Source organism: Setaria italica, chromosome I (genome assembly GCF_000263155.2).
Source record: "Setaria italica strain Yugu1 chromosome I, Setaria_italica_v2.0, whole genome shotgun sequence".
Lineage (NCBI taxonomy): Eukaryota > Viridiplantae > Streptophyta > Magnoliopsida > Poales > Poaceae > Setaria > Setaria italica.
The window spans coordinates 30,408,224-30,431,730 of NC_028450.1; the positions used below are offsets into that span (position 1 = coordinate 30,408,224).

The 23,507-nt window shown below is 42.9% G+C and overlaps 3 protein-coding genes and 1 pseudogene across 9 annotated transcripts; 2 read left to right on the top strand and 2 right to left on the bottom strand.

Annotated features, from left to right (window-relative positions):
• The first annotated feature begins 1,327 nt into the window (after nt 1-1,327).
• Nucleotides 1,328-5,503, top strand: LOC105914272 (LRR receptor-like serine/threonine-protein kinase EFR). 7 transcript variants are annotated; one of them, XM_022827416.1, is made up of 4 exons: nt 1,333-1,509; nt 1,815-4,033; nt 4,131-4,798; nt 4,903-5,503. In XM_022827416.1, the coding sequence occupies exons 3-4, from the start codon at nt 4,196-4,198 to the stop codon at nt 4,948-4,950; spliced, it is 651 nt and encodes a 216-aa protein (XP_022683151.1). In that variant the 5' UTR covers nt 1,333-1,509; nt 1,815-4,033; nt 4,131-4,195; the 3' UTR covers nt 4,951-5,503. The 7 variants fall into 7 exon arrangements, 5 of the variants coding, with proteins under 5 accessions (XP_022683144.1, XP_022683148.1, XP_022683151.1 ...); XM_022827414.1 differs by having other exon boundaries at nt 1,336-1,509; nt 1,815-3,786; nt 3,872-4,033; nt 4,131-4,962; XM_022827415.1 differs by having other exon boundaries at nt 1,336-1,509; nt 1,815-3,765; nt 3,872-4,033; nt 4,131-4,962.
• LOC101768981 lies at nt 5,082-6,453 on the top strand (annotated as a pseudogene).
• Nucleotides 6,454-7,223: 770 nt separating this feature from the next.
• On the bottom strand, nt 7,224-15,633 carry LOC101770330 (mitochondrial proton/calcium exchanger protein). The gene is made up of 15 exons (XM_004952992.4): nt 15,411-15,633; nt 13,291-13,935; nt 12,886-13,198; nt 12,435-12,581; nt 12,253-12,341; nt 12,076-12,168; nt 11,460-11,586; nt 10,669-10,733; nt 10,424-10,595; nt 9,249-9,467; nt 9,074-9,121; nt 8,818-8,964; nt 8,318-8,400; nt 7,816-7,931; nt 7,224-7,720 (listed from the first exon to the last, which is right to left on the bottom strand). Exons 2-15 carry the CDS (start codon nt 13,881-13,883, stop codon nt 7,638-7,640), a joined length of 2,295 nt encoding a protein of 764 aa, XP_004953049.1. The 5' UTR covers nt 13,884-13,935; nt 15,411-15,633; the 3' UTR covers nt 7,224-7,637.
• Nucleotides 15,634-16,376: 743 nt separating this feature from the next.
• Nucleotides 16,377-21,527, bottom strand: LOC101770735 (serine/threonine-protein kinase STY17). The gene is made up of 12 exons (XM_004952993.3): nt 20,713-21,527; nt 20,273-20,347; nt 20,069-20,173; nt 19,866-19,948; nt 19,308-19,428; nt 19,103-19,182; nt 18,741-18,803; nt 18,523-18,638; nt 17,796-17,881; nt 17,526-17,647; nt 16,866-16,997; nt 16,377-16,708 (listed from the first exon to the last, which is right to left on the bottom strand). The coding sequence occupies exons 1-12, from the start codon at nt 21,163-21,165 to the stop codon at nt 16,687-16,689; spliced, it is 1,458 nt and encodes a 485-aa protein (XP_004953050.1). The 5' UTR covers nt 21,166-21,527; the 3' UTR covers nt 16,377-16,686.
• Between the last annotated feature and the right edge of the window lie 1,980 nt (nt 21,528-23,507).

The window sequence follows — 23,507 nt, forward strand, 5'->3', positions numbered from 1 at the left end:
GGGTCCACCGGGAGGTCTGGACAGTCCTAAATACGAGACTGTATACCGAGACGTGTCAGACATGGAGACTACGGTGCAGGACGGCGTGGTCTATGTGGAGGACAATCGATGATTAGAAAACTACTCATGGCAATTAGAGTAGGACTATCTAATCGAATCCGACTAGAATTCTTGTAAACAACCAACCTGTAACCTTGCCCCGGCAATATAAAGCGAGGCAGGGATCCCTTTCAAACAAATTCAATCAATACAATCCAACCAACACACAGGACGTAGGGTATTACGCGACATAAGCGGCACAAACCTGTCTAAATCGTGTGTTCGAGTTCACCTTCGAGTTCCTGATCTCGACAAGCCCCATGCACAAAATACTACCTCGACTACCCCTCGGCAGGTTGCCGGGTCTAAACACCGACAACACGAAGATCATATATATGATTGTTTGCAAAATATCCTACAGTTATCTCATCCCTCAAATGAATAATTTTTTTAAAAAAGGGAAGTGCACATATTTTCACCTTCGTACAGCTCACAGATCACAAACTTGAGCGTAACTCAACTGGTTGCGGTGGAACCTACCCACCAGGGTTCGAGTCATCGACTCAGTACTTGTGCTCATATTTTCAATGATTTAGCGACGTGCCCGTCGACAGCGAGGCGCCAGTGGTGACTTCGTCAATCTCGAGGATTTGCCGGTTTAGTCTTTCGGAGGGGCTCATAGGAGTAGGGTTCGTCAATCTCGAGGATTTGCCGGTTTAGTCTTTCGGAGGGGCTCATAGGAGTAGGGTTGGGTGTGTGTTCGTAGGGGTGAGTGTGCGTAGTGTATGTGAGCATCAATACAACTAATTGTGATCGCTAGATATTTCTCCAATTAAAACGATGTTCAACATCTGCAAAAATCCTATAAAGCACGGCATTGTAAGACTATTCTTATCCAGATCGGATACATACAGGTTGACTGTAAAAGATAACCTGCGAACGAATCCTGTCCACACAAAAACATTCTGTAAACACGATCATCACAAAGAACCAATCGGATATGGAAATTAAAATCCAGCACCGGGGTAGACCGTTCCGCGAGCTAATTTTTGCCAGCATCGAAAGCACACCAGACAGGTCGCACATCATCCCGAATATCTCTGTCCGTTTCCTGCTGAAATGTATTCTGGGATTCGAGGCTGGACACGCCGCAACAATCTCTGTCCAGCTCCGACAGCTACGCGGCGGGTAGTGGGCAAGGAGGTGTAATTAAGCTGAAATGTGGCGGTGACCGGCGAGTTTGACGGACTCTGGTCTCCGCTGATGGGCGGTCAAGCTAAGGCAATGCAAGTGTGTGGATGTAATTAATGGACTAATGGTGCTGTAAAAACTGTTTTTAAAGCCCTGGGGCCTCAGCCAGCTGAGCATCCAACTCAAAGTTCACAGTTCCGGCACCAGTACAACACCACCAACCGGCAAAACCAAGGAGATTAAAGGGGCTGCTGTGCTCTGCGCTCCGGCAGAGCAGAGGTACCCAGTTCTCTCTCCCCTCCTGATTATACTCTTACTAGTATTTTGCTGTTACTCAAACATTATTGGCAATATATATCGCTGGGAGTCAAGTCTGAGCATTCGACATAATTCATCCTTTCCGCTTCAAATAACTGACCAGCAGATGTATTCGAAATACTTGCAAGCTTGTTCATTTTCCGCCAGGAACTTGCAAGTTTGTACGAGCAACGAGCCTGCTATATAGCATGCGCATGCACGATGTAGTTTCAGAATTGCACATATAGTACATAGTATGCATCAAGTTTATGCTTTGCATTTTGTAGGTGACAAGTGCCTTATGTGTTTCTCTAAGCACCTGGCAAAATTCGCCATGCTTATTCAACTGGCATTGCTGCTCCTGTGCTATGGAGTTGGAAACGTCCATTGCGTTCACGAGAACAGCAAAGATCTGCAGTCACTTCTCGATTTCAAGCAGGGCGTCACCACCGATCCTAACAGAGCCTTGAGTTCTTGGAACACCAGTGTCCATTACTGTAGATGGAGCGGAGTCATGTGCACGCCTACGCGACCATGGCGGGTATCGGCGCTTAACCTCACTGGCAAAAGCTTGGCAGGAGAGATAACCTCCTCTCTCATCAATCTGACGCTCCTTAGCCAGCTTGACTTGTCTTCTAATAGCTTCTATGGCCAGTTACCTCCTCTTGGTGGTCTCCAACTGCTGCAGACAATTTATTTGAACAACAATTCACTAGACGGGACTATTCCTGATGCACTCACAAACTGCTCCAACCTAGTCAATCTAGACCTCCACAGTAACAAGTTATCCGGTGTTATTCCGCCTAAAATAGGGCTCCTTTCCAATTTGGATTTCTTGGACCTCTCCAGTAATAATCTCACTGGGGTCATCCCTCCAACCTTTCCAAACCTCACCCGTCTGTCCTTTTGCAGACTTAGATCAAATCAACTGGAAGGAAGCATTCCAGATGGGCTTTGGCAAATGTCAAATATGGGGCTGTTGCTCCTTGGTAATAATACCCTTTCAGGTGAGATTCCACGAACAATTAATATGTCTCGGCTCCAAGTGCTAGCTTTAGATTTCAATAGGCTTGGCAAGACTCTACCATCCAATTTTGGGGATGTTGTTCCTCGTCTTACAAAGCTAGCATTGGATGCTAACATGTTCGAAGGTCATATCCCAGCTTCCCTAGGCAATGCTTCGTCGTTACAGTTGATTGACTTATCAGTAAACCATTTCACGGGTCAAATTCCTGCTTCTTTGGGAAAGCTTTCTAGCCTAAACTTTCTAAACCTTGAGTCAAACCAGCTGGAAACATGGGATAGCCAAAGCTGGGAGTTCTTGCATGCATTGAGTAACTGTAGGGATCTACACAGGCTTTCGCTCTATGATAATAGGCTGCAGGGAGTTATACCAGATTCCATTGGTAATCTATCAGTCAGTCTTGAGCGTCTATTATTGGGTAGAAACTACCTATCTGGTATACTCCCGAAACCTCAGTAACTTAATTAAACTGGGGCTAGGTGATAATAACTTGAGTGGCCCTGTTGGAGAATGGATTGGAAATCTAAAAAAACTACAGGGCCTTTGTCTGTCTGCAAATAGTTTTACTGGGCCAATTCCACCCTCCATTGGCAACCTTACTCAGTTGACACTGCTCTATCTACAAAATGATGAATTCGAATCTCTCATACCACATATATAGCCTGGAAACCTATCACAACTCTCTATTTTGAACCTTAGCTACAACAACCTACAAGGTTATATACCTCTCGGGGTTGGTAACCTTAAACAACTAATTCGACTACAGCATGTTCACTTCAGCTTATCAGCCGGCTTATCAGCCACCGAACAGTATTTTTCTCTCACAACAAATCAGCCGTTTCAGCTTTTCAGCCGGCTTATAAGTCCAGCCGAACAGTACATCGATTCATTAAACAAGCTCACCGGGGGAATTCCTGATGGTTTAGGACAATGTCAAAACTTAGCAACCATGAAAATGGACCAAAATTTTCTTACAGGAGGTATTCCATATGATGGTTTTGTGTACCCAAAAACTTCTTTGAAGCAATTTTTCAGTAAATATGAGATGATACTAGAGAACAGATACAAGGAGTGGCAAGCAGATGAAGAATCCTCCCATAGGACTCCATTAACAGTAACGAAGTTCTACATGGAAGAGCAGCTGGCCAAAGCCTACACAATAAACATGTTCAGAAAATTCCAGGATGAGTTGAAAGCCACAATGTATTGCGATGGTATGCCAATTAAAGTTGATGGTAGGCTTGTTACTTTCGAAGTAAAAGAATGCTCGTACATGTTCAGAAGAATGCTTTTTAATTGGGTGCTTATTGATTACACTAGTGAGTCTCCGGGGAGTACCGGGCGAGAGCACAACACTCGTCGACATATGCCCTTACTCCTTTTCTCTCTTCTCTATTCTCCTTCATGTATACGAGCACAATACTCGTCGAAGCTGCTTCCCATTATCACTCAAGGTGACAGTGACAGATGCAATCGTGACAGGTACTTGAAATAGTGGACTTCAGAAATACAAAACAATATGAAGTAGTTACGCTTTGTTTTGTGAGGGGAAAATCTAATGTTTTCTATGCAAGTGCAGGGGAAGTCTTGGTGTAGTGCTACTCGCACGCCTCCACGGGGTTAAACGCCGCAGTGGTTGCATCCATGGAGGAGGCGAAGGTGGTGGCGATAAGCAGGAGCGTGGTGCTAACCACGGTGGCCGTGGCCTCCGCGATGCTACTGCCGCCGCCGGTGTTGCCCACGGCGGCGGCGGCGGCGGCAGCCGAGAATGATCCACGCGGCTGCACCAGGAGCTGCGGCAACATCAGCATCCCGTACCCGTTCGGAATCGAGCCCGGCTGCTACCACGCCACCGGCTTCAACCTCACCTGCAGCCACCACCACTCCGACCACCACCGGCCGCCGAGGCTGTTCCTCGGCGACGGCACCGTGGAGGTGCTCGCGGTCTCCGTCCCCAACGCCACGGTGCGCATCAACAGCGCCGTCGTCAAGTTCCCCGGCGGCGCCGCCGGCGCACGACACGGCACGTGGGGAGGCGCCCTTGGGGAGGGCGGGCCGTTCTACCTGGCGGAGATGAGGAACAAGCTCGTGGCGAGCGGCTGCGACGCCCAGGTCCTCCTCACGGGGGACCCCGACCAGACCTTGAGCGCCTGCTCCGCGTTCTGCAACGAGGACCGGGACGGCGGTCTCGTCATCTACGTCGCCGGCCACTGCTCCGGCGTCGGCTGCTTCCAGGCGGAGATACTGGTGGGGCGGAGATACTGTCCTTTTTTTAATTTCTTACTAACATTTTCTTGTTCTACACCACGTACCTTGTTCATGCTTTTTTTTTTTACATTGTATTTTTCTAGACATTGACGAGTGTGCACATATCTACCCATGCTATGGAATTTGCATAAATATGCCTGGAACTTTCCACTGCATTTGTCCTAGTGGAACCTCTGGGGATCCTCTGACTAAAGGAGGGTGCACCGCAAGCTTCCCAGGTGACTGCATTCACTATCTAATCCTTGCTAAATTGAGCAAGTTCTCTAAGTCCAAAATCCTAATGTTTGCGCTTAAAAAACATTCTTCATTTCTGGCGATTGGGATAGGAGTTGGTGGTAGCATAAGTCTTTTGCTTTTGGCCATTGCTACCCCATTTATATTGCGTAAAATCAAGGTACAAAAGGCTAGAAACATGAAACAGAGATTTTTCAAGCAAAATCATGGAGTGCTACTCCAGCAGTTAATGTCACAAAAGGCAGACATTGGTGGAAGGATGATTGTTTCCTTAGCGGAGCTTGAGAAGGCTACAAACAATTTTGATGCATCTCATAAAGTTGGTGGTGGAGGGCATGGTGTTGTGTATAAAGGACTTCTAGACCTACAAGTTGTGGCAATCAAGAAATCAAAGATCATAGTACAAAGAGAAATTGATGAATTCATAAATGAGGTTGCAATTCTTTCCCAGATCAATCACAGGAATGTTGTCAAGCTTCTTGGATGTTGTGTTGAGACAGAAGTCCCACTGTTGGTTTATGAGTTCATATCAAATGGTACTCTTGCTCACCATCTTCACGTCGAAGGGCCGAAATCATTATCATAGGATGACCGATTAAGGATTGCTCTCGAAATTTCTAAAGCTCTAGCCTATCTACATTCAGCTGCTTCAACACCAATACTTCATAGAGATATCAAGTCATCTAACATACTTCTTGATGATAATTTAACAGAGTCTTTGGAGCTTCAAAGTATATCCAGGTTGATCAAACTGGAGTGACTACGGTCATCCAAGGAACCATTGGCTACTTAGATCCCATGTATTATTACACATGCCGACTAACAGACAAAAGTGATGTTTTTAGTTTTGGTGTTCTTATAGAATTACTTGCTAGGAAGAAACCATTTGTCTACCGGACCAATGACGGTGGCAGCCTTGTTTCACATTTCGCATCACTACTCGCCGAAGGTAGCCTAGTTGACATAATAGATCCTCAAATCATAGAAGAGGGTGAACAAATCAATGAAGTTGCCACACTAGCAGGAATGTGCACAAAATTGAACGGAGAAGACCGGCCTACAATGAGGGGGGTTGAGATGACACTCGAAAACCTGAGAATCACAAAAATGGAGGTTCATCACAACACAACTTCAAGGAGAAAATATGAGAAGGATCAAACTGCATCTCGTTACATGTCATTGGGAGGACTCGCTGTGGAAACAAGCAGACAATACACCATGGAAGAGGAGACATTGTTGTCAGCAAGTTATCCACGATGAGACACTGTTGTGGCCTGAACACTAATGCTACTCATATTCATTCCCAATACATAGCAAAGCTAAGGAAAACCGCCGCTATTGTTCCCTTCTAAAGCGCAGGAAATAAATGGAGAGAGGGTGCTTATGCATGTGTTTTATCACGATAGCTGCATGAGTATTATAGTGACGTCATCACACTTGATACTTCCTCTGTGTACTGTGGTTAGTAAACATGGTAGGCCTCTTGCAACATTCATCGGAGTGAATTATCATGGGCAATCTGTCTTGATGGGGTGTGCCCTGCTTTGTGATGAAACAGCAAAAACCTATTCATGACCACTAAGGCTTGGATAGCATGCTTATCTGGGCAATCTTCCGAAGGCCATTGTCACCGACTATTGTAGGGGCATCCAAAGTGCTGTAGCTGAGGTTATTCCTGGAGTCCATCATAGAATGTGCTTGTTTCAGATAATGAGCAAGGCTGCAGAGCGGTGAAGTGGGCTGTTAGAGAGCTATTAACAAGGCAATGCATAAGGCTGAATATGATTCTTTAAACTCCCTCCGTCCCAAAACAAACGCACATCTCGCTTCTCGAGAAGTCAAACGTCTTTTAGTTTGACTAAGAATATAGAAAATAGTATCAATATTTGTATCTCCAAATAAATTTATTAGGAAAGTATACTCAATGCTCAATCTAATGATACTTATTATACATCATAAATAGTAGTACATTTTTTATACATTTTGATCAAACTTAAAAAGTTTATTTTAGGACGGAGGGAGTAGATGAGTTTGAAGGAGAATGGAATAATTTAATTACATGTAATGGGCAATGACTTGTTAAGATCACTTTATGAATGTGGAGCTTTGCAGGAACCAAGTCCACATGTACACAAATCAGAACCGGCACAGTAAAGCAGCTAAAACCATATATCCATAAACATCCTCTATCATAAATTACCCAAACATCCAGTAACCATTGCTTAAGAATTTGAAACCGGCCAAAATTTCAAGATTGGGTAGTACCATAAAGCTGCCCAACCGATCTGTATTTCCACTTCCATAGCAACCAGTTGATGTTTTTGTTGCGATTACCTGCCTGAACCACAGCACAGCACCAAACAATACGAATGTCAACATCTTTACAGCAATTCTACCTTACTAGTTGGAAGTCACCCTAACGAAGTCAGCCGAGAGGCACAAAATAATGGTTGCAATGCCTTTCGATTTGCACACGGCACACTGCCATTAGTAGCCGAGATCTCTTGAATTTTCTGCCTGACGAAATAATATATATATAGGCCACGTATCTAAACAAGAGTGATGTTTCCAAATGCTCTTCCAGCTACTGCCGTGCTTCCTCTTCCTCTTCATTGTTCTCTGTTTGTGATGCTAGCTTCACAATGTCTTCGACAAGGATCTTTCCTTCTGTAAGCGTACAAAAAGAAAATAGTCAGAAATAACAAGAAAATTGTACAGATGCTGCAAATGAAACAGCACATAGATATCATGGGTGAACGAACCTTTGTCTTTAGAAAGGTTGCTGATGAGCTCTTGGACTCCTTCCTTTCCTATGGTGTCCTTGAGATAGGCCGCTGCTGCCGCCACCTCTTCAGCGGTTACCTTGCCATCATGGTCCCTGCAAATCACAGTGCAAATTAGTTCAGAATGCTGAGGACCTACATGCAGAATGGTTATGGTGGCATGTTAAAAATGACAGCTTGATAAAGTAATCTATCCCACATATTTGCTATTGGGATCAGAAATACCATGCTTTTACAGTGACTTCCACAAGGAAGCTATGAGTCATCACACTAGTGTATTTCATAAAACAATCTTCTGAACATTGTCAGGTAAATCACAGAAACAGATGCCATAGAACTGTGTGATGCAAGGCAATAGAGTTACCACTGACCGCAATTTAAAACAAAATAAGTTTACTATGAGTAAGAACTTACGAATAACAAAATGCACTGACTGACAAGCACGCAACATAAAACAACTCTGTACATACAAGTGACTTACCTATCAAGCAGTTGCCAACGGTTTCCTATTTGTGCGTCCACATCATCGATCTCCTTTTCTAATTTTTGAAGCATAGCATCAACCTGAATGCAGCAAAGGCCAAAGCTATATGTGATTCATGTGAATAATGAACACCTAAATCATAAATATATATTAAAAAAAGAGGATATAAAAGCATACAGATGCCAACGCATACTGAAGATACAAAAGCATGCAGATGCATGTTTCATTTGCAGCATTTTTTAAATTGCCAAAAAAAGGATATTTAATTCAGGTAGACTTAAAATTCAGAGTCCATTAGTTGACAAGTCTGCAAACAACAGTTTCCACTCCTTATCTCAAACTTTTCAGATATTTGTTTATAGTTTTCACAGTCTATTCAAGGATATTTAGGCAGCAGAGTTCCAAGAGTAGTAGCAACAAAATATGGGAAATATAAACAGATTTTAGCAAGTGAGTGCTCAACTATTGTCTATAGAATCCACGGAAGGATTTCTTACCTTCTCAATCAGTGCTGATGAGACCTTTTCTTCGGCAGCAGCCTCAGCATGGTGGTCTGACTCCTCACTAGCAGCTATGTATGCTCTCTTAGCTTCTTCTTTGCCCTCTGTGCCCTCCTTTTCGAGCATGGAGTTATATAGTTCTATCTGCACTCGCACAAAAGTCCATTAAAGCTCAAGGGTACATCTTATATATACAATACAATGGAAGATGGCTGCATGATTATTTGTTAGTCTAATGCGCTTCACATTATACCTCCTTGTTGACAAGGCCCAGGAACTCTTGGCGCTCCTTGCTTACAGACTGAAATACAAATAAGTTAGAAAAAGGTCAGATGAAAGGAAGGGAGATACTAGTGCTACAGAATTACAGTGTAATTACTGTCAACGTGTATTAAAAGAAAAAAAATAAAGGTTGACTAGGAGCATACAGATGCAGATGCGAGCACAGCCAATGCTCGGCTAATATTGCAGAGTTTTTCCTTGTCAGACTGTTTTGCCTTTTGCAGTTCTTCTTCTTCCCTAACAGTAGCTTCAGTCATTTCCTTCAAAGCTAAATCTTCAGAGGCACCATCTGGTTTTTTGAGCTTTGCCTTCTCTTCTTTCTCTTGTTTTGCTTTTTCTTCTTTCTCCTTCTTTTTCTCTTCCTCCTGAACGTTTTTGGGATTCAAAAGCATCAATAACAGGGTTGCATCAATGCGTTAACAAAATAAAATAATCGAGTCAAAGCTAAATAAATGCTACTGCAAACATTGGATAATTATCGAGTAAACTGTGTTAGCAGATTTGTGAAAGAGAATATAATCGACAATATTACAGTGTGAATCTTGAAGTAGGTTAGACAAGAAGAGTCTACACAAATTGGAAGCACTCCTCAGATAGCAATACAGATAGGGATATCAATTGCCAAGTTTCATTTATAATACCATTTTCATTTTAGGTTCTCTCAATTGAATATCTTCTGGCTTGCCATGAAATTGCATAAACCATGTAGTGAGAAACTTCAATGGATATACAGAGGCTAGACATATTCCCAGTAAGGGATTCTAGTTCGATTTCCCTACCAATCCCTAGGGATTCAACCTAATCCCTATCACCCAAACAAAGGCTAAGAAATTGAGTTCATCTGAACATCTACCACATGAAAAGGTATGAACAGGAACTCCTATGAGGTTTAAACATAAGATCTAACTAGGGGTTCAAGCATGAGATATAACTAGGGTGCAGCAGGGTATGCAACATTGGTGCACAAAAGTAATCACAAAATCTGAGACAGTTCATTGGGCCGTCAGATAAAACTAGATCTGTGGCTTAACTCTTTAAGAAAATATGATTTTGAACTAATAATGAAACATAAGTTCTAAAACTATGGGCCAGCGCAAGCCCATTCCCACCTCCCACCCCCCAAAAAAGAAAGAAAGATGCAGGCGCACCACGCAACGGAGAGAATTTCTCTATCAAATTATTAGTACAGTGGTTTTATATCCCCAAATATTATGGCTGCATTGGCAGAATAGGAGGTTAAAAACCAAATGTTTAGTTGTTATAATATATGTGTTATATTATATCTACTAACAATAAAAAAGATTGTCTATGTATACATCACCTTGATAAGTTCTTCCTGCATCTCAAGGAATTCCAGTTTTCTCCTCCTCTCTGAAACAGAATCTTCAGATGGCAGTACTGTCCCAACTGTATCCACAACTTCATCTGGTAGTGAAGATATTGTTGCTACAACAGCCTCCTCAGGTTTCACTTTCCCAGATACAGTAAAAGCTCTGACAGCATTTCCAAACATAAGAACACAAACAGAAATAGCATGACAACTGGGAAAATGTCTACTAAACTTACCTTGAAAGTATGAGAAGTGAAGATGGCACAGAATGATTTAGTGAGAGATCCAACCAGTCTTGGAGCTGGGCAAAAGATGATGCAATGAATGTTACTAACATAATTTTGTATGCATTTACATGGCATCAGTTAGATTTTTTTTTCTTCTGTTTTTTTTCATATATAGCTGTCTTGAACTCTTGGCTAAACTCAGACCCATGTAAACCTTTTTCTTCTGGAATACGCAGGAGAGCTGCGTATCATTGCATTAAGAAAGGAGATAAAAGGCTCATATAGCCATACAATACCACACACACCAACACTACACACACCTCACAGGTTCTAGGTTACATACGCACCCGTTAAAATTCAAAGCACAAGCTAAGTGCTGTAGTAACACTAACTTTCCTTTGACAGTACACAGACTTGAACAAGCATGCAATAAGGCCATAAAAAATGTCAACTAACAAAGGTTAAAGAAAAATATAATAGCTACTAGGACAAGTAAACATGACACTTATTTGGAAGAACAGAAATCAGGACCTACACGGAAACGGGAGTATGGCTACTCCATTTCATAGTAGTTCCAATTCTAGCCACAAGAGGTTAAGGCTATCTTGGAATGAGCAATGTTAGCTTTGCTTAAGGTGCATTGGAAAATCTGGAATTGTTAGCAAATATATGTTGTTGCAATTAAATGCTAGAATCTATCTCGGAAAGACAGGAGTCTTTGAGTTAAACAAGAATGGACAGCATAATAAATATCTGAAAACAAGAAATTAAGTGCACATCATCAGATTAAGTGAGATAACCTGTTGTCGCATCTCTTCGGTTGACAGCAAACCTAGGAGACCACGTTCCCGGCAGGCTTGCCGAAGCTCCTCTTCAGAAAGAGACTCAACACCCTCAGCTTGAATCATCTTATCATCCTTCTTAATGCTGCAAAGATAAGTACCATTACCAAAAGAAAAGGTAGCATTTTAAGAAGACAGTTCAAATGGTACTGTATTAAATCAAACAGAAAAAGGATATAATAAAGGGATAAAGAACTAGCAAATTGTGTAAACAAAAAAAGAAATCATGACACTATCTCATATATATTAGAAAACAAATCTAGTGCTAAACCTAAACTATTATTCGACCCAAACACAATTTAAATCCACTCCAGAGCAGACAGTCAACATGATTTAGAAAGCCTACTAAGCTTGCACGTCCATTAAAGTACTGCACATTCTCTTGGTGAATGAAATAAGCTTTTCATTTGATAATTGCCAAATAAGCTTAATGAATGACAGACCACAGATATTGTTTGATCTCCAAAATTGACCATTTCTGTTCTATTGGCATTAGGTACATAACACCATAAGAATATATACATGCTCCACTAAATCAGCATTAAGTTTTACGGTTCTCAATTCAAATACTTACTCTTGCAGTTTTTTGCGAAGCATGAACCTCAAGTAGTTGTCGGTACCAAAAGGTCGGATACCCATATATTTGCACATATTTACCAAGCGTGGTCTGCAAAAAAAATATGAATAAACTGTTTAGTCACTAGTGTAATTTTGTTGATCAATTTGCACAGATGATAAAAGAATGTCTAACCTGCTCATATTATCCAAAGTAAGTTCATCATTGAAAAGCTTCGCAAAGCTCAAGATTTCATCATTGGAGACACGTTCACCTCTCCTAACCTAATTACAATTTAACTATATTATCCAATCAAAAATAGCAGAGGCAGTTTACAATACATAGAGTAACAAATGGAGCACAGAAAGAATCTATACCTTGTTCAAAAACTCGTCTAGATCTTCAGCTGTCTGTTTTATGTCTCCACTACGTGATGTTTGAACTTCTTTTGCCATTTCTTTTGCTGTATCTTGCAAAAACTTTGCATATTCCATCCTTGCTTTTAGTTTCCTTTTCAATGCTTCCTGCACAGGAAAACGAACCATGTCCTTATGATCAGTTCACTCTATGATAATGTCTATATTTATGATACAATTGGCACAGGAGTTATTCACACATGAGATGCACAAAAATGATTAATCTTACTGCAACAAGAGTGACAGTAGGGTATGCTGTTCCATGGAACTAATGTACTACCACAATGTGTGGACTAATGTACTACCACAATGTGTGGCAGCAAGTTTCATACATCATGTAGTATTCACATGCAGAAAAATGCAGCACCAAACTAATATAATCTCAGGTAGTTAAAACCAGTCAAACACATACCTCTTCTTTCATTTTGTCCTGGAAAGTTGATGGAAGCATGTTTGGAAATAACTTGAGGAACACTGGCAGTAAGAATTCCATGAAAGGAACAAGTATGAACACAGCAAATGGTACCAGCCTGAAGATATCAGCTGTTGTGCGTGTCAGCTGTCGCCTCTCTCTTCTAGAAAGGCATTTTCCACTAGCAAGTTTCACCAGCAATCTTGATGAGATCCTAACATCCGCCCAGAGTAGTTTTGTCCCTAACCAATAATGCTGCAGTGTAGAAACAAATTCATCCTTCCAGTGCTTAAGCTTTGCAGCCCAATCAGCCCTTGACAAAGAAACAAGTAACGTTTCTTAAGTTAAGAAAGAAACAGACCATTCTTATCTATGCATTTAGGTACAAAAGAAAAGAACTGAGACCTGCTCATCGAAGCAACAGCTCGGAGAGCAGGGCCAATACCCAGAAGCCTTGCCCAGAATTTCTGTATAACTGATTGGCTAGTCTTCAGAGATTCTGGTACATGCTTAGCTTTGGCTTTAGCTTTTGCATTGCTAAGACCTTCCACAGCCTGATCACATTCTTCTGGGGATGCCTCTTTTTTCTTTGTATTTTGCTTTTGATCCTCACTCTGTTCATCACCAATATCCAACTTAGGTTGCCCTGCAGTTGCAGTTGATGATGCGCGGAGTGACTGCAGCATAGATCTAGCTCCAAACGGCAGCCCAAAGTCATTCCTTCCAATTCCACAATAAGAAAAAGCTATCCCATGAGCTGGGCGTCGCAGAAACCCATTAGCAAGACCTGCCAAATTCCTCTTAGTCAAGTTCACACTATATTGCTCCTTCTCAGAGTTTGAATCCCCAGAGCTTCGCTCCAGATATCGCTGTGCTATTCTTGGCTCAGCCTCCAAACCAGTTCTTCCATGTTGGAAGGTAGAGGAAGATGAGAGGATAGGTGTGTTAACATGATCCAAAAGATATTTCCTTCTCCTAGTGATTGCTCGTGAAGCCATCTTCTCACTTTACAGTTGGGAAGTCCAAGTTCATGCCTTTTAAGGTAGAATCCTGAAGTAATCCCATTGTTCAAACAGAATTATAAGCTTTGACTATCCACATAAAGGAAGAAAATATTGGCAAAGAACAAAGATGCATAGTGAAAATAAGACTCAACAACCATAACAACGATTTCATAATTCCAAAACAGGCAAAAGTAAACTTTTTTCAAGAAATTCTAGGATGTTGTGCCAATAGAATTCTACTGAATTTTCTTAAACATAATTATTCAAAAAAACAAAACAGTAATGCATATATTTCCACATATAAAGCAACTAGCAACTAAGTTTTACACCCAAAGTCAGTTGTTCAAGCCGTAAGAAAGAACCAATAGGCTCAGTTTCTTAGTTCTGATATAGTGTGATTAATCCAAGCTTGGCATAGTCCGTCCAATCGAATAGGCATTACAACAAGCAACTTTACAATGTTGTTTTCTTTTTGGGGGGCATGTGACCTCAGCATTTAGTTCATGTAATTCTCAGCTAGGCAAATATCTAGAGTCTTCCCACAGATGCTGGTAAGAAGTTAATACTTTATCACTATTAACTATCATAGAAAGTGATGAAACTTCGTGAACATCAGTAACAGATAGACTAAAAATCAGTAGCCAACCACTCCAAGAAATTCCTAGTTCACTTTGACAAATCCATCCAATTTGGCCAGAGTTTTATGTGTTTATCTGATTCCAACGAGGGATCTAACGATTATCCACATATCAACACAAAAACTAAACATATTGTAAGGAGGCGATGATTCAAATCAATGTATTCCCACACTTTTGCAATCAGCAACAGTTCAATTCAGACATTTCAGTTCATGCTACAATCGCAATCCACATTAATGCACCCATCCTAAACAGCTGAAGAACATATGAACAGGTGGGTGGGGTCATCTTACTAGAATATGTTTGAAATCCATTCATCATAAGTTCATAACTTAAGCGCATGGTCAAGCAGAATGTCAATACTCCCAATTACCATCATTCATCAGCGACCACCCCCACAGTGCAGTTCATGTGCAAGGATGGCTGGAATCATGGAAGCGCAAACATTAAATAATTACGGTGGCAGAAGGAGCAACGAGCCAACGACGCGTATCACTAGTACGTCACCGCAATCTTTTATTTAAAAAAAAAAGGTAAATAATTGGCTCATTGGGATCGATAAGCAGTTAAGCACCGTTTAAATTCGGCCCCTTTCGCTACCGCAAAGGCCCCCAAATGCCCAAAACTCACCGATCGCCACCACTGAAATAATCCCCCTAAAAATTCGCAAAAAAAAAAGAACAAAAATACAACGAGCCCCGCGCGGAGTCACTGGTTGATGATCGCACTGATCAAACCATCCCAGGCTCATCACCAAGCACCGAAGGAATCGGAGAGAAAACTCCACCCGCACCAAACGGAACTAGAAATCAATGCCAGCCAAAAATAATCGGGGAGGGATACTGGGAAAGGGTCGCCTCGAGCGAGACGGCGGGGGGCTCACCGGGCGAGGGACGCGGCGCCGAACGAGGGCGGGTGGATGGGCCGGCCCGGCGAGCTGCGCGGGGTAGGGTTTAGATAGGGCTTTGGACGAGTGGAGAAGAGGGAGAGGAGGGGAATGGGAAGGGGAAAGAGGCAGAGGAGGAGAGGAGGGGCAGTTGCAGGGAAGGAGGCAGGGGAAGCAGCCGTGTGGAGGAAGAAAGAAAAGGAAGGGACTGGAGTTGCCGCAAGCCGCCGCACGTCTTGCAGTTGCAGAGGACGGACGGCCAGCGGGCCCAAGTCCTCTGCTTTGGAGTGGACTGCTGCTGGGCGCTGGCCGTGTGATCGAACCAACCGGAGAGGCTACGATTTGAACGGAAAGTTCTCAAACTGCAAACCAAGCTCAACTAGCCCGCATTATCATGTATGCTTGCGTATCATATCGTTGTTTATTGACTCCCATTGGATTGGACGTCTCTTATTTCAAATTAACAAATTGGAATTTTTGATGTTGTTGCCGAATGTCGAGTGATCAGTTCCAAACTTCTTGGCAGCCCGTATAAAAAACACGCGAATGACTTTGAAAATTCGCCAGGGCGATTATCAGTACTGATACGTGGCCGCGCTGACCGTTATACTACTTCGCATGGGGTGCCCTGCCCAGATGGCATATCCCGGGCAGGCATGCCCGGCTGGCTGGCTCACCGATCGCCGTGACACCTGTGGGCTGCGAAAGTTTCTTCTCTTCTTTTTCTCCGCTCGCTCGCTGAGCGTACACGTGCAGGTGCAGCATATTTCTTTTGGCATATGCTTCATCTTCCTTTTCGGCGCACACTGCACAAACCGACGGAATCCTTCAAATCCAAGCATATTCCACCCGTGCCTTTCCGTATCAACTCATCCCCATCTGTGTTTAACCTCAAGACGCAAAATTCGGACATGCCAGCCGTCCAAAGGGAAACTGGGAAAGGATCCCCGAACCCGTGTAGAATTTACAACGTTCACGTGCCGTAGTTCATAAGAAGGAAGTGGTACGTGCTGAATATTCAGAAACTTAATACACTGATCAGTTTTTTTTCCCGTTTGGATGAAGATAGCTCAGAAGAGATTGGGCCGGAGGCACAAGCCTAGATACAGTCATACGGGCTACACAAACTGCATTCTCCTTCGGGACCGTATAAAACCTGAAAAGGAACTGGCTTCTATTCCGTAACTCGGCAGGATTTCTCACTCATGTTTACTCACATTTTGCTAAAGGGAAAGGAGGAAATCTTTGATGACGGCCTCGCGGAACTTTACAGCTACCTTTCTTCAGCATGTTTCCTGCGTCAGGTAATAAAACGCGACAGTATGAGACTCACGGCAAGACAGATTCCGATGCCAAATCACAGGCATAAGTTGACATGGAGCTTCTCTCTGGAATTGGATTTGGGGTTGATAACTGATGCTGTTCGTATGATAAGATCAGCCAGAGACGTACCATGGAAGCTTGAAGGTGTCTCTCCAGCGAGCTGGCTTAGCACAGCTTGCGTGTATCTTATTCAGCCGCACAATTATCTCTGCGAATGTCGGCCTGACAGAAGGCGTTGGATCCCAGCATTCTTGAATCAGCCTGCAGCGTGCCAAAGAAACATCATGAGCAGCCAAATGGCACGACGCTAGACAGCCTTTCGCCTAGAAAGGCCCTGATGCTCCGCTAAAATTTAGCACCTATCACATCGGATATTTGAATGCTAATTAGGAGTATTAAATATAGGCTAATTACAAAACTAATTGCACAGATGGAGTCTAATTCACGAGACGAATCTATTAAGCCTAATTAGTCCATGATTTGACAATGTGGTGCTACAGTAACCATTTGCTAATGATGGATTGATTAGGCTTAATAGATTCGTCTCGCGAATTAGCACAGGGGTTCTGCAATTAGTTTTATAATTAGCTCATGTTTAGTCATCCTAATTAGCATCCGAACTTCCGATGTGACACTGCTAAAGTTTAGCACCTAGTATTCAAACATCCCGTTAAGTAATATCCAACCATGAGCCTAATCGTTTTAGCATCCTGCTAGGGCGGTCTAGTTGGCAACAGCTAAACTCGCTTGATCAAGTGAAAGCAAAGCTAGAGCGTGTGATCCACTCACTCTTTCACATCATTGGGATAGTATTTGGGTTTATTCTTGAATTGTGGTCTCAGCCCCTCCAAACAAATCATCTTAGCTGCCTCCTCTTGTGGCTTCGGGTGAAAAGGAGTACCTTCGATCATCTGGAACATCAATAGAACGGACAAGTAATGTAAATGTGGAAATTGCGAAGTTAACTTGGCATTTCTGCTCATCGAATGACGCATCGACCTAGATGCAACAAATAATTAGCCATGACTCCTTGCAAGTAGATTGAATAGTTTCGTGTACCTCGTAAAGAACGAGACCAAATGCAAATACATCTACACTTCTGTCAAATGGTTCGTTTCTGTACATCTCTGGAGCAGTGTATACACCTAGGCACATTGAGAAAAGTAGAAAACAATATAATGTATCAGCAAGACTATAAAACACATGGAGTCACCAGATAACAGGCATTGTTCCATTCGCATGGGGGTAGAGGGAAATAAAACGTTTGACACTAGTTAAAATGGTCATGTAACAAATACTTACGTTTTAGACATGTAATGTGTCTTTGACCATTATTTTCTATTAGATATATTTATAAAATCTAAAAAAATTATGAGACTATGGAATATCTTTCAAGACTAATCTATACATGCTGCTTTCAAGTTCTGAAACCTAATGTGCCAAATCTTATTGATAGTCAAAGTTTCAAAAGTTTGATCAAACCTTGCCCAAAACATTAAGTATCTCTAATCAGGTGTTATAAAAGAAATTTGGCATGAAATTGATAATAGGAACAAACTAGCACCACATCCGCAAAGAAGGCACTAACAAAACTCATGGACTTACATTTCAACAATAATGTCATAGTAAAAAAAGAGGACTGATTAGAGAGATCAGCATCAGTAGTATAGCATATGGATTGGACTAAGTTTTCCAAGATGATGACAACTAGTTCCATCGAAAAACCCAAAAAAAAATTTCCAGCAAATGAAAAATCCATCTGAATAACAGAGTGAGTACTACATACTGTCTAGCTGTGTCGTTGGCTGAGCCATTTGTAGTTTATCTCCGGAGACTTTAATCAAACTCAGTGATCCAAAACCAGCAACCTTAAGTTGTCCTTCATCATCCCGCACGATGTTTCTGCAACCTTACCAAAGTATCATAGCGTATAGTGTACATGTAGCAACGCATATTTGAAGTCTTGAACAAATCCATTGATGAAATAATGCTTAATTAGCTTACTTTGGTGACAAATTGCCATGAATGATTGGCTCAGGCTTGCACTCGTGGAGATAATTCAGTCCCCTGAACAAAAAAGAAATCTTGAAGAATTTTTTTTGGGTACAATGGTAGAGCTTGATAGTGTAATTTCAATTGAGTTCAACTGAAACAACACAAAATTTAAATATGAGAATACAAATCTATAATGCCACAACTAAAAAATCTATCCTATCATTGTGATCAATAAACCGGAAGAGAGTATCTTATTTCCAGGTGAGTAATGAGTATATGTAGTGTTTCAATCAACAGTTTGCAAGATAAATAGAACTTCAAGAAAGGACAAACATATACAGAAAGAGATAATGTCCTGAGTACTCACACACCTTGCAATGTCAAGAGCAAATCTTATAGCTTTGTAAGGCTTCAGGCGACCTTTGATCTCAAGATAACTTGCTAAATCACCCTAGTCAAAAAAATCAGGGGGGAAAACAGATATAGTCGTTGATGACAAAAGAGTCATAGGATATATGTGGAAAGGAGCGCTACTTGAAATGCATTTGTCTTGTTAAATTCGTCACAGTTACTTACTTTCTGATGGTACTCGGAAACAATCATCATTGGTACATTTTGTGTGACAGCTCCCACAAATTGGACCAAATTGGGATGCCGTGCTTTTTCAAGTAAGGTAAGCTCGTGTTCGAATGCATTTCTGAATTGACATAACAACGGAACTTAGAAATATTGCATGGAAAAAGAAACAGGAAATTCAAAAGTTAATTAATAGGTTAATTCACTGTGAAAAAGAATAACAAATAACAATGCTTCAGATTTTTTTAGGTTATTTACAGATTAATTATATGGCAAACTCTCTTATAGTATCAGTTATTAAATACGATGGATAAAAAGTCTGAATACGCACTAAACAGCCCAACATCTCAAATTTGGATATGCATCCCTAATAAAAACATCAGCCTGCTGAAATCATGGTACACATGAAAGATAGTTTCACTGGGTGAATGAGAAGGAATAAATCATAGTAGTCATTATTCAACACTATTTGGCACAAAGCAGTGTATTAAAAGAATGAACCATTATAATTATTATCGAAGGTTACTGAAGATAGGCGTTCGTGGAGGCAAGTATTACATGCTATCTGCATCCGAGAAGCTGTCTTTGTCAAGTATCTTAACAAACACTTTTGAGCCATACCATTTCGCCAGATAGGTACCCTGTAAAAATAGTATGGCAAGTAGCACTGTCAAAATTCTCTGAAAAGTTCGTGCAAACAAGAACAGAGCAAACTCAGCAAAGTGAAGAATAAATGAACAAAGTTGATAAAAAACACATGCCTTTGTGACCTCCTCCCCTCTTCGGAACTCAAGTTCAAGTGGGTTCAGCTCATACGCTGGAACCTGTTTAGGATTTGACACGGCCATTGGAGTCTTTTTGGTTTTCTGGGGAGTAAAACAAGCACATGTTAAATATATGTGTATCTGTGAAAAGCAAGAGAAGAAGAATAGCTCTGAAATTTTTGCGCAAGTGAAATATAGTACCGGAACTTTTGCTCCTCGTGCTCTCAGAAGGTTATATACTTCAAAATGGCCGTAATGTTTTGCGTCTGCCGCCGGCTGAAAATCGTGCAAAAAAATGCAGTCAAGCAGAGACCAAGTTAAGTTAGATAAGTACTTCCTCTTATCATGCAGGTCTAATCAAACTCGTTGACTATTCTCTATCAATACCCAGAGCTCCATAGGTTAAACCATAAAGTTCGTTCAGTTAGCGTCGTATTGATCTAACATTGCTATGCAGCCATAGTTTTAGCATGAACTGAAGTACACCGAAACTAACAGGTCTATCAGTCCGTGTATACTGTATGCACATGCTCCGGTTCAGAGAACTGGACAAGACACCACAACCAGAACGATCACGTTCCTGGACGAGGAACAGAGAGAGTTAGCGATGATTGATGAAGCGGCAGGTACAGTTGACGCACCGTGCTTCCCCAGCGGTCGCGGGCGTTGATGTTGGCCTTCCAGTCGAGCAGCAGGCGCACGACCTCCCCCTGCCCCTCGCATGCGGCGATGTGCAGCGCCGTTCGCCCGTCGAGGTCGATGCTGTCGACGTCCACCCCGCCCCTGAGCAGCTCCTCCACCCCGCCTGCGTCCCCCTGGCACGCCGAGAAGAGCAGCCGCATCGTGGCGTCCAGGTTCTCCGGCACCGCGAGCTGCTGGTGCGCCGACGACCCGTCCGGCCCACCCCGCGGCGTCGGGTCGAGCGACGACTGCCTCGCGATCGCGAACCGCGTCGGCCCCGCCCCGACGCCCCCCGGCCCGCCGCCGCGCCGCGGGGTGTGCGGGTCCAGCGATAGCTGGCGCCACAGCTTCGCCGCCCCCGACGAGAGCTGCCGCGAGATGGTCCGCGTCATCTTCTTCGCCGCCCCGTCCATCGCTGCTAGCTCGCCGGCCCTGGGGCCGCCGCGGGAGGGGAGGAGAGAATCCGCGCCGCGGAGGGGTAGTGCGCGTGGGATCTCGCGACCGCGCGACGCGAGGGGTGGGTGCTTTTGGGGATTGGGGGCGGATGATTGGGCGTGGGCGGATGCTCTGCCCCCCCGAATAACCAATTGGCCGACGACTCGATCGACGCCAGCAGTACAAATTTACACGCAGCAGCGCTGGGTGTTGGTTGTACTACTGGTAGTTAAGCTCAAGCAGCAACGGGATGGAAATATATATGGAAAATTGTTCTCTTGTGATGGAAATAAGGAATTGTTGCGAGCAGCGCGGTGTGGGAGTGCGGGGGGGATAATGGAAACGCCGACGGGGCGAGTAACCGCTCCGGTGCGGGGGAAAAAGCGCGGTGAGGTGGGAGGGGTTTTAAAACGCGGCCACGTGTCACCTACTGAGATGCTGAGGAGCCAGACTCACTGAGAGGCGGGACCGGAGCGGGGCTTGGTCAGGTTGTCAGTGAGTGTGAGTGGGGACGGTGGCCTGGGTGTCGGTCCGTGTTTTCGCTTCGTGAGAACGCTTACCGACGACTTTTTCATCTTCTCTTTTGTTTGCTTCGCACTCCAGTTGTTTGTGTTTGTTTATTGTATCTTTGCCAACCTGGAATGCTGGATGCCTGGATGGGCCATCGGACCAGCAGCCAGCCTGCGACTTGTATACGTTGAATTTTCTTGGCGTGTACTATAGTTTTCTCCTGCAATCCACGAGACTTTTTTAAACGGAAAATGATTAAATGTAATCCTTTGGAATTATGCGAACGGTTGCTACAGTAGCTGAAATTATTGAAATGATAAGGTGTTCGATTCTTATCCTAGTGAAAACTTTTTCTTTTGGAAGTAAAGGCCTAGTGAAAACGTTGATCTGCTAGAAAGAAACACAGGTGAACACGTTAGTTGATCTGCTAGAAAGACGTTCTGAGTAGTGCCATCACTTTACTGTTGGTATTGGCCTATTGGGTCCTGTTGAGATTTGGTGGCTTTTGCCGTAGCGGCATCATGGTTCGGTGGCGTTCTTACCTCTTTTATGCCATCACAAACGAGATGTGGACAGCAGGTTAGGCCTGCCACCAGTATACGTATCTTCTCCTCAAATTCACACCCACTTAGAATATGGGTAAAAAATTATATACCCATAAAAATAAAGAGGGTATGAGAAGAGTACAAAATTAATTAGATATGTATATATATGTAGTACAAAGTTAATTATCCATTGGATATGAGTAGGATCGGGGAGGGCAAGGAGTAGATAATAATTATATGGATTTGGGTGTGAACAAGAGTGGGATTGCCCGTACCCTCCCCAGTGGCAAGCCTACAGGTATTGAAGGATTGGTCCTTCTTTTTCTTGGAATCATCAGAAAAGGTAGAGATGGTGGCACATCATGTAGCGCTTTGGATCGAGGGATCGAGGACGCCTGATCCCCCCCCCCCCCGCCCCCAAGATTATTTTTTTCGGCGCATCTCATCATAAGTGGCTACCGACTGAGGCTATCTAACCAGCGCGCGCTGGGATGGCTTCCAGCCATCGAATCCCGACAGCCCCCCACCTTCTCCGAACCTTTTATTTTTGGAAAAATTTAAATCCCGCAACTTTCTATTTTTGGAATATTATAACTTATACACATAACTTTGACGTATGATTTTGTACTAACAAATTTTTACGAGAGAATTTTTTAGCACACAAAACTTATGCTTACAACTTTTAAAAGAACGAATCGACTTTCATTTTTGGTAATTTATAACTTACACGCACGATTAGTACGTATAATTTTTCCCTAACAACTTATGTGATAAATTTTGTAATGCAGTTTCATAATATACATAACTTATACACATAACGTTATTCGTACTTTTACTATATACATATAATTTATACGCATAACAATATTTACTTACTACAAATTGGATTGAAAAAATAATTGAAAAGGAAAAGGAGAAAAAAAACGGACGGCAGCAGCACGTAGCCGGTGGGCCCCTCGCTCCTCCCGTCACGCGACACGGAGCGCGCGAGCGCCAACTCAACGTTGCGCTGCCGACTCGCCGTGTCTGCCATCGGGAATCTCAGTGGGAGCGTGGGGGCTGGATCTGGTTAGCTGATGATGAGGCATTTTTCTCGTGCACATCAGATTATCATTCAAGAGCACTGGGGTCCTCTCTTTTAAGTTTGGCGCCACTCTTTCCGAACCACAAACTACCGTCATCGACTAAAATTTGAGGGGACACAAAGGTGAATGAATAGGAAACACTCCATTCTGACTTTGAGTGGGGCGTTCGGTTTGTTATCT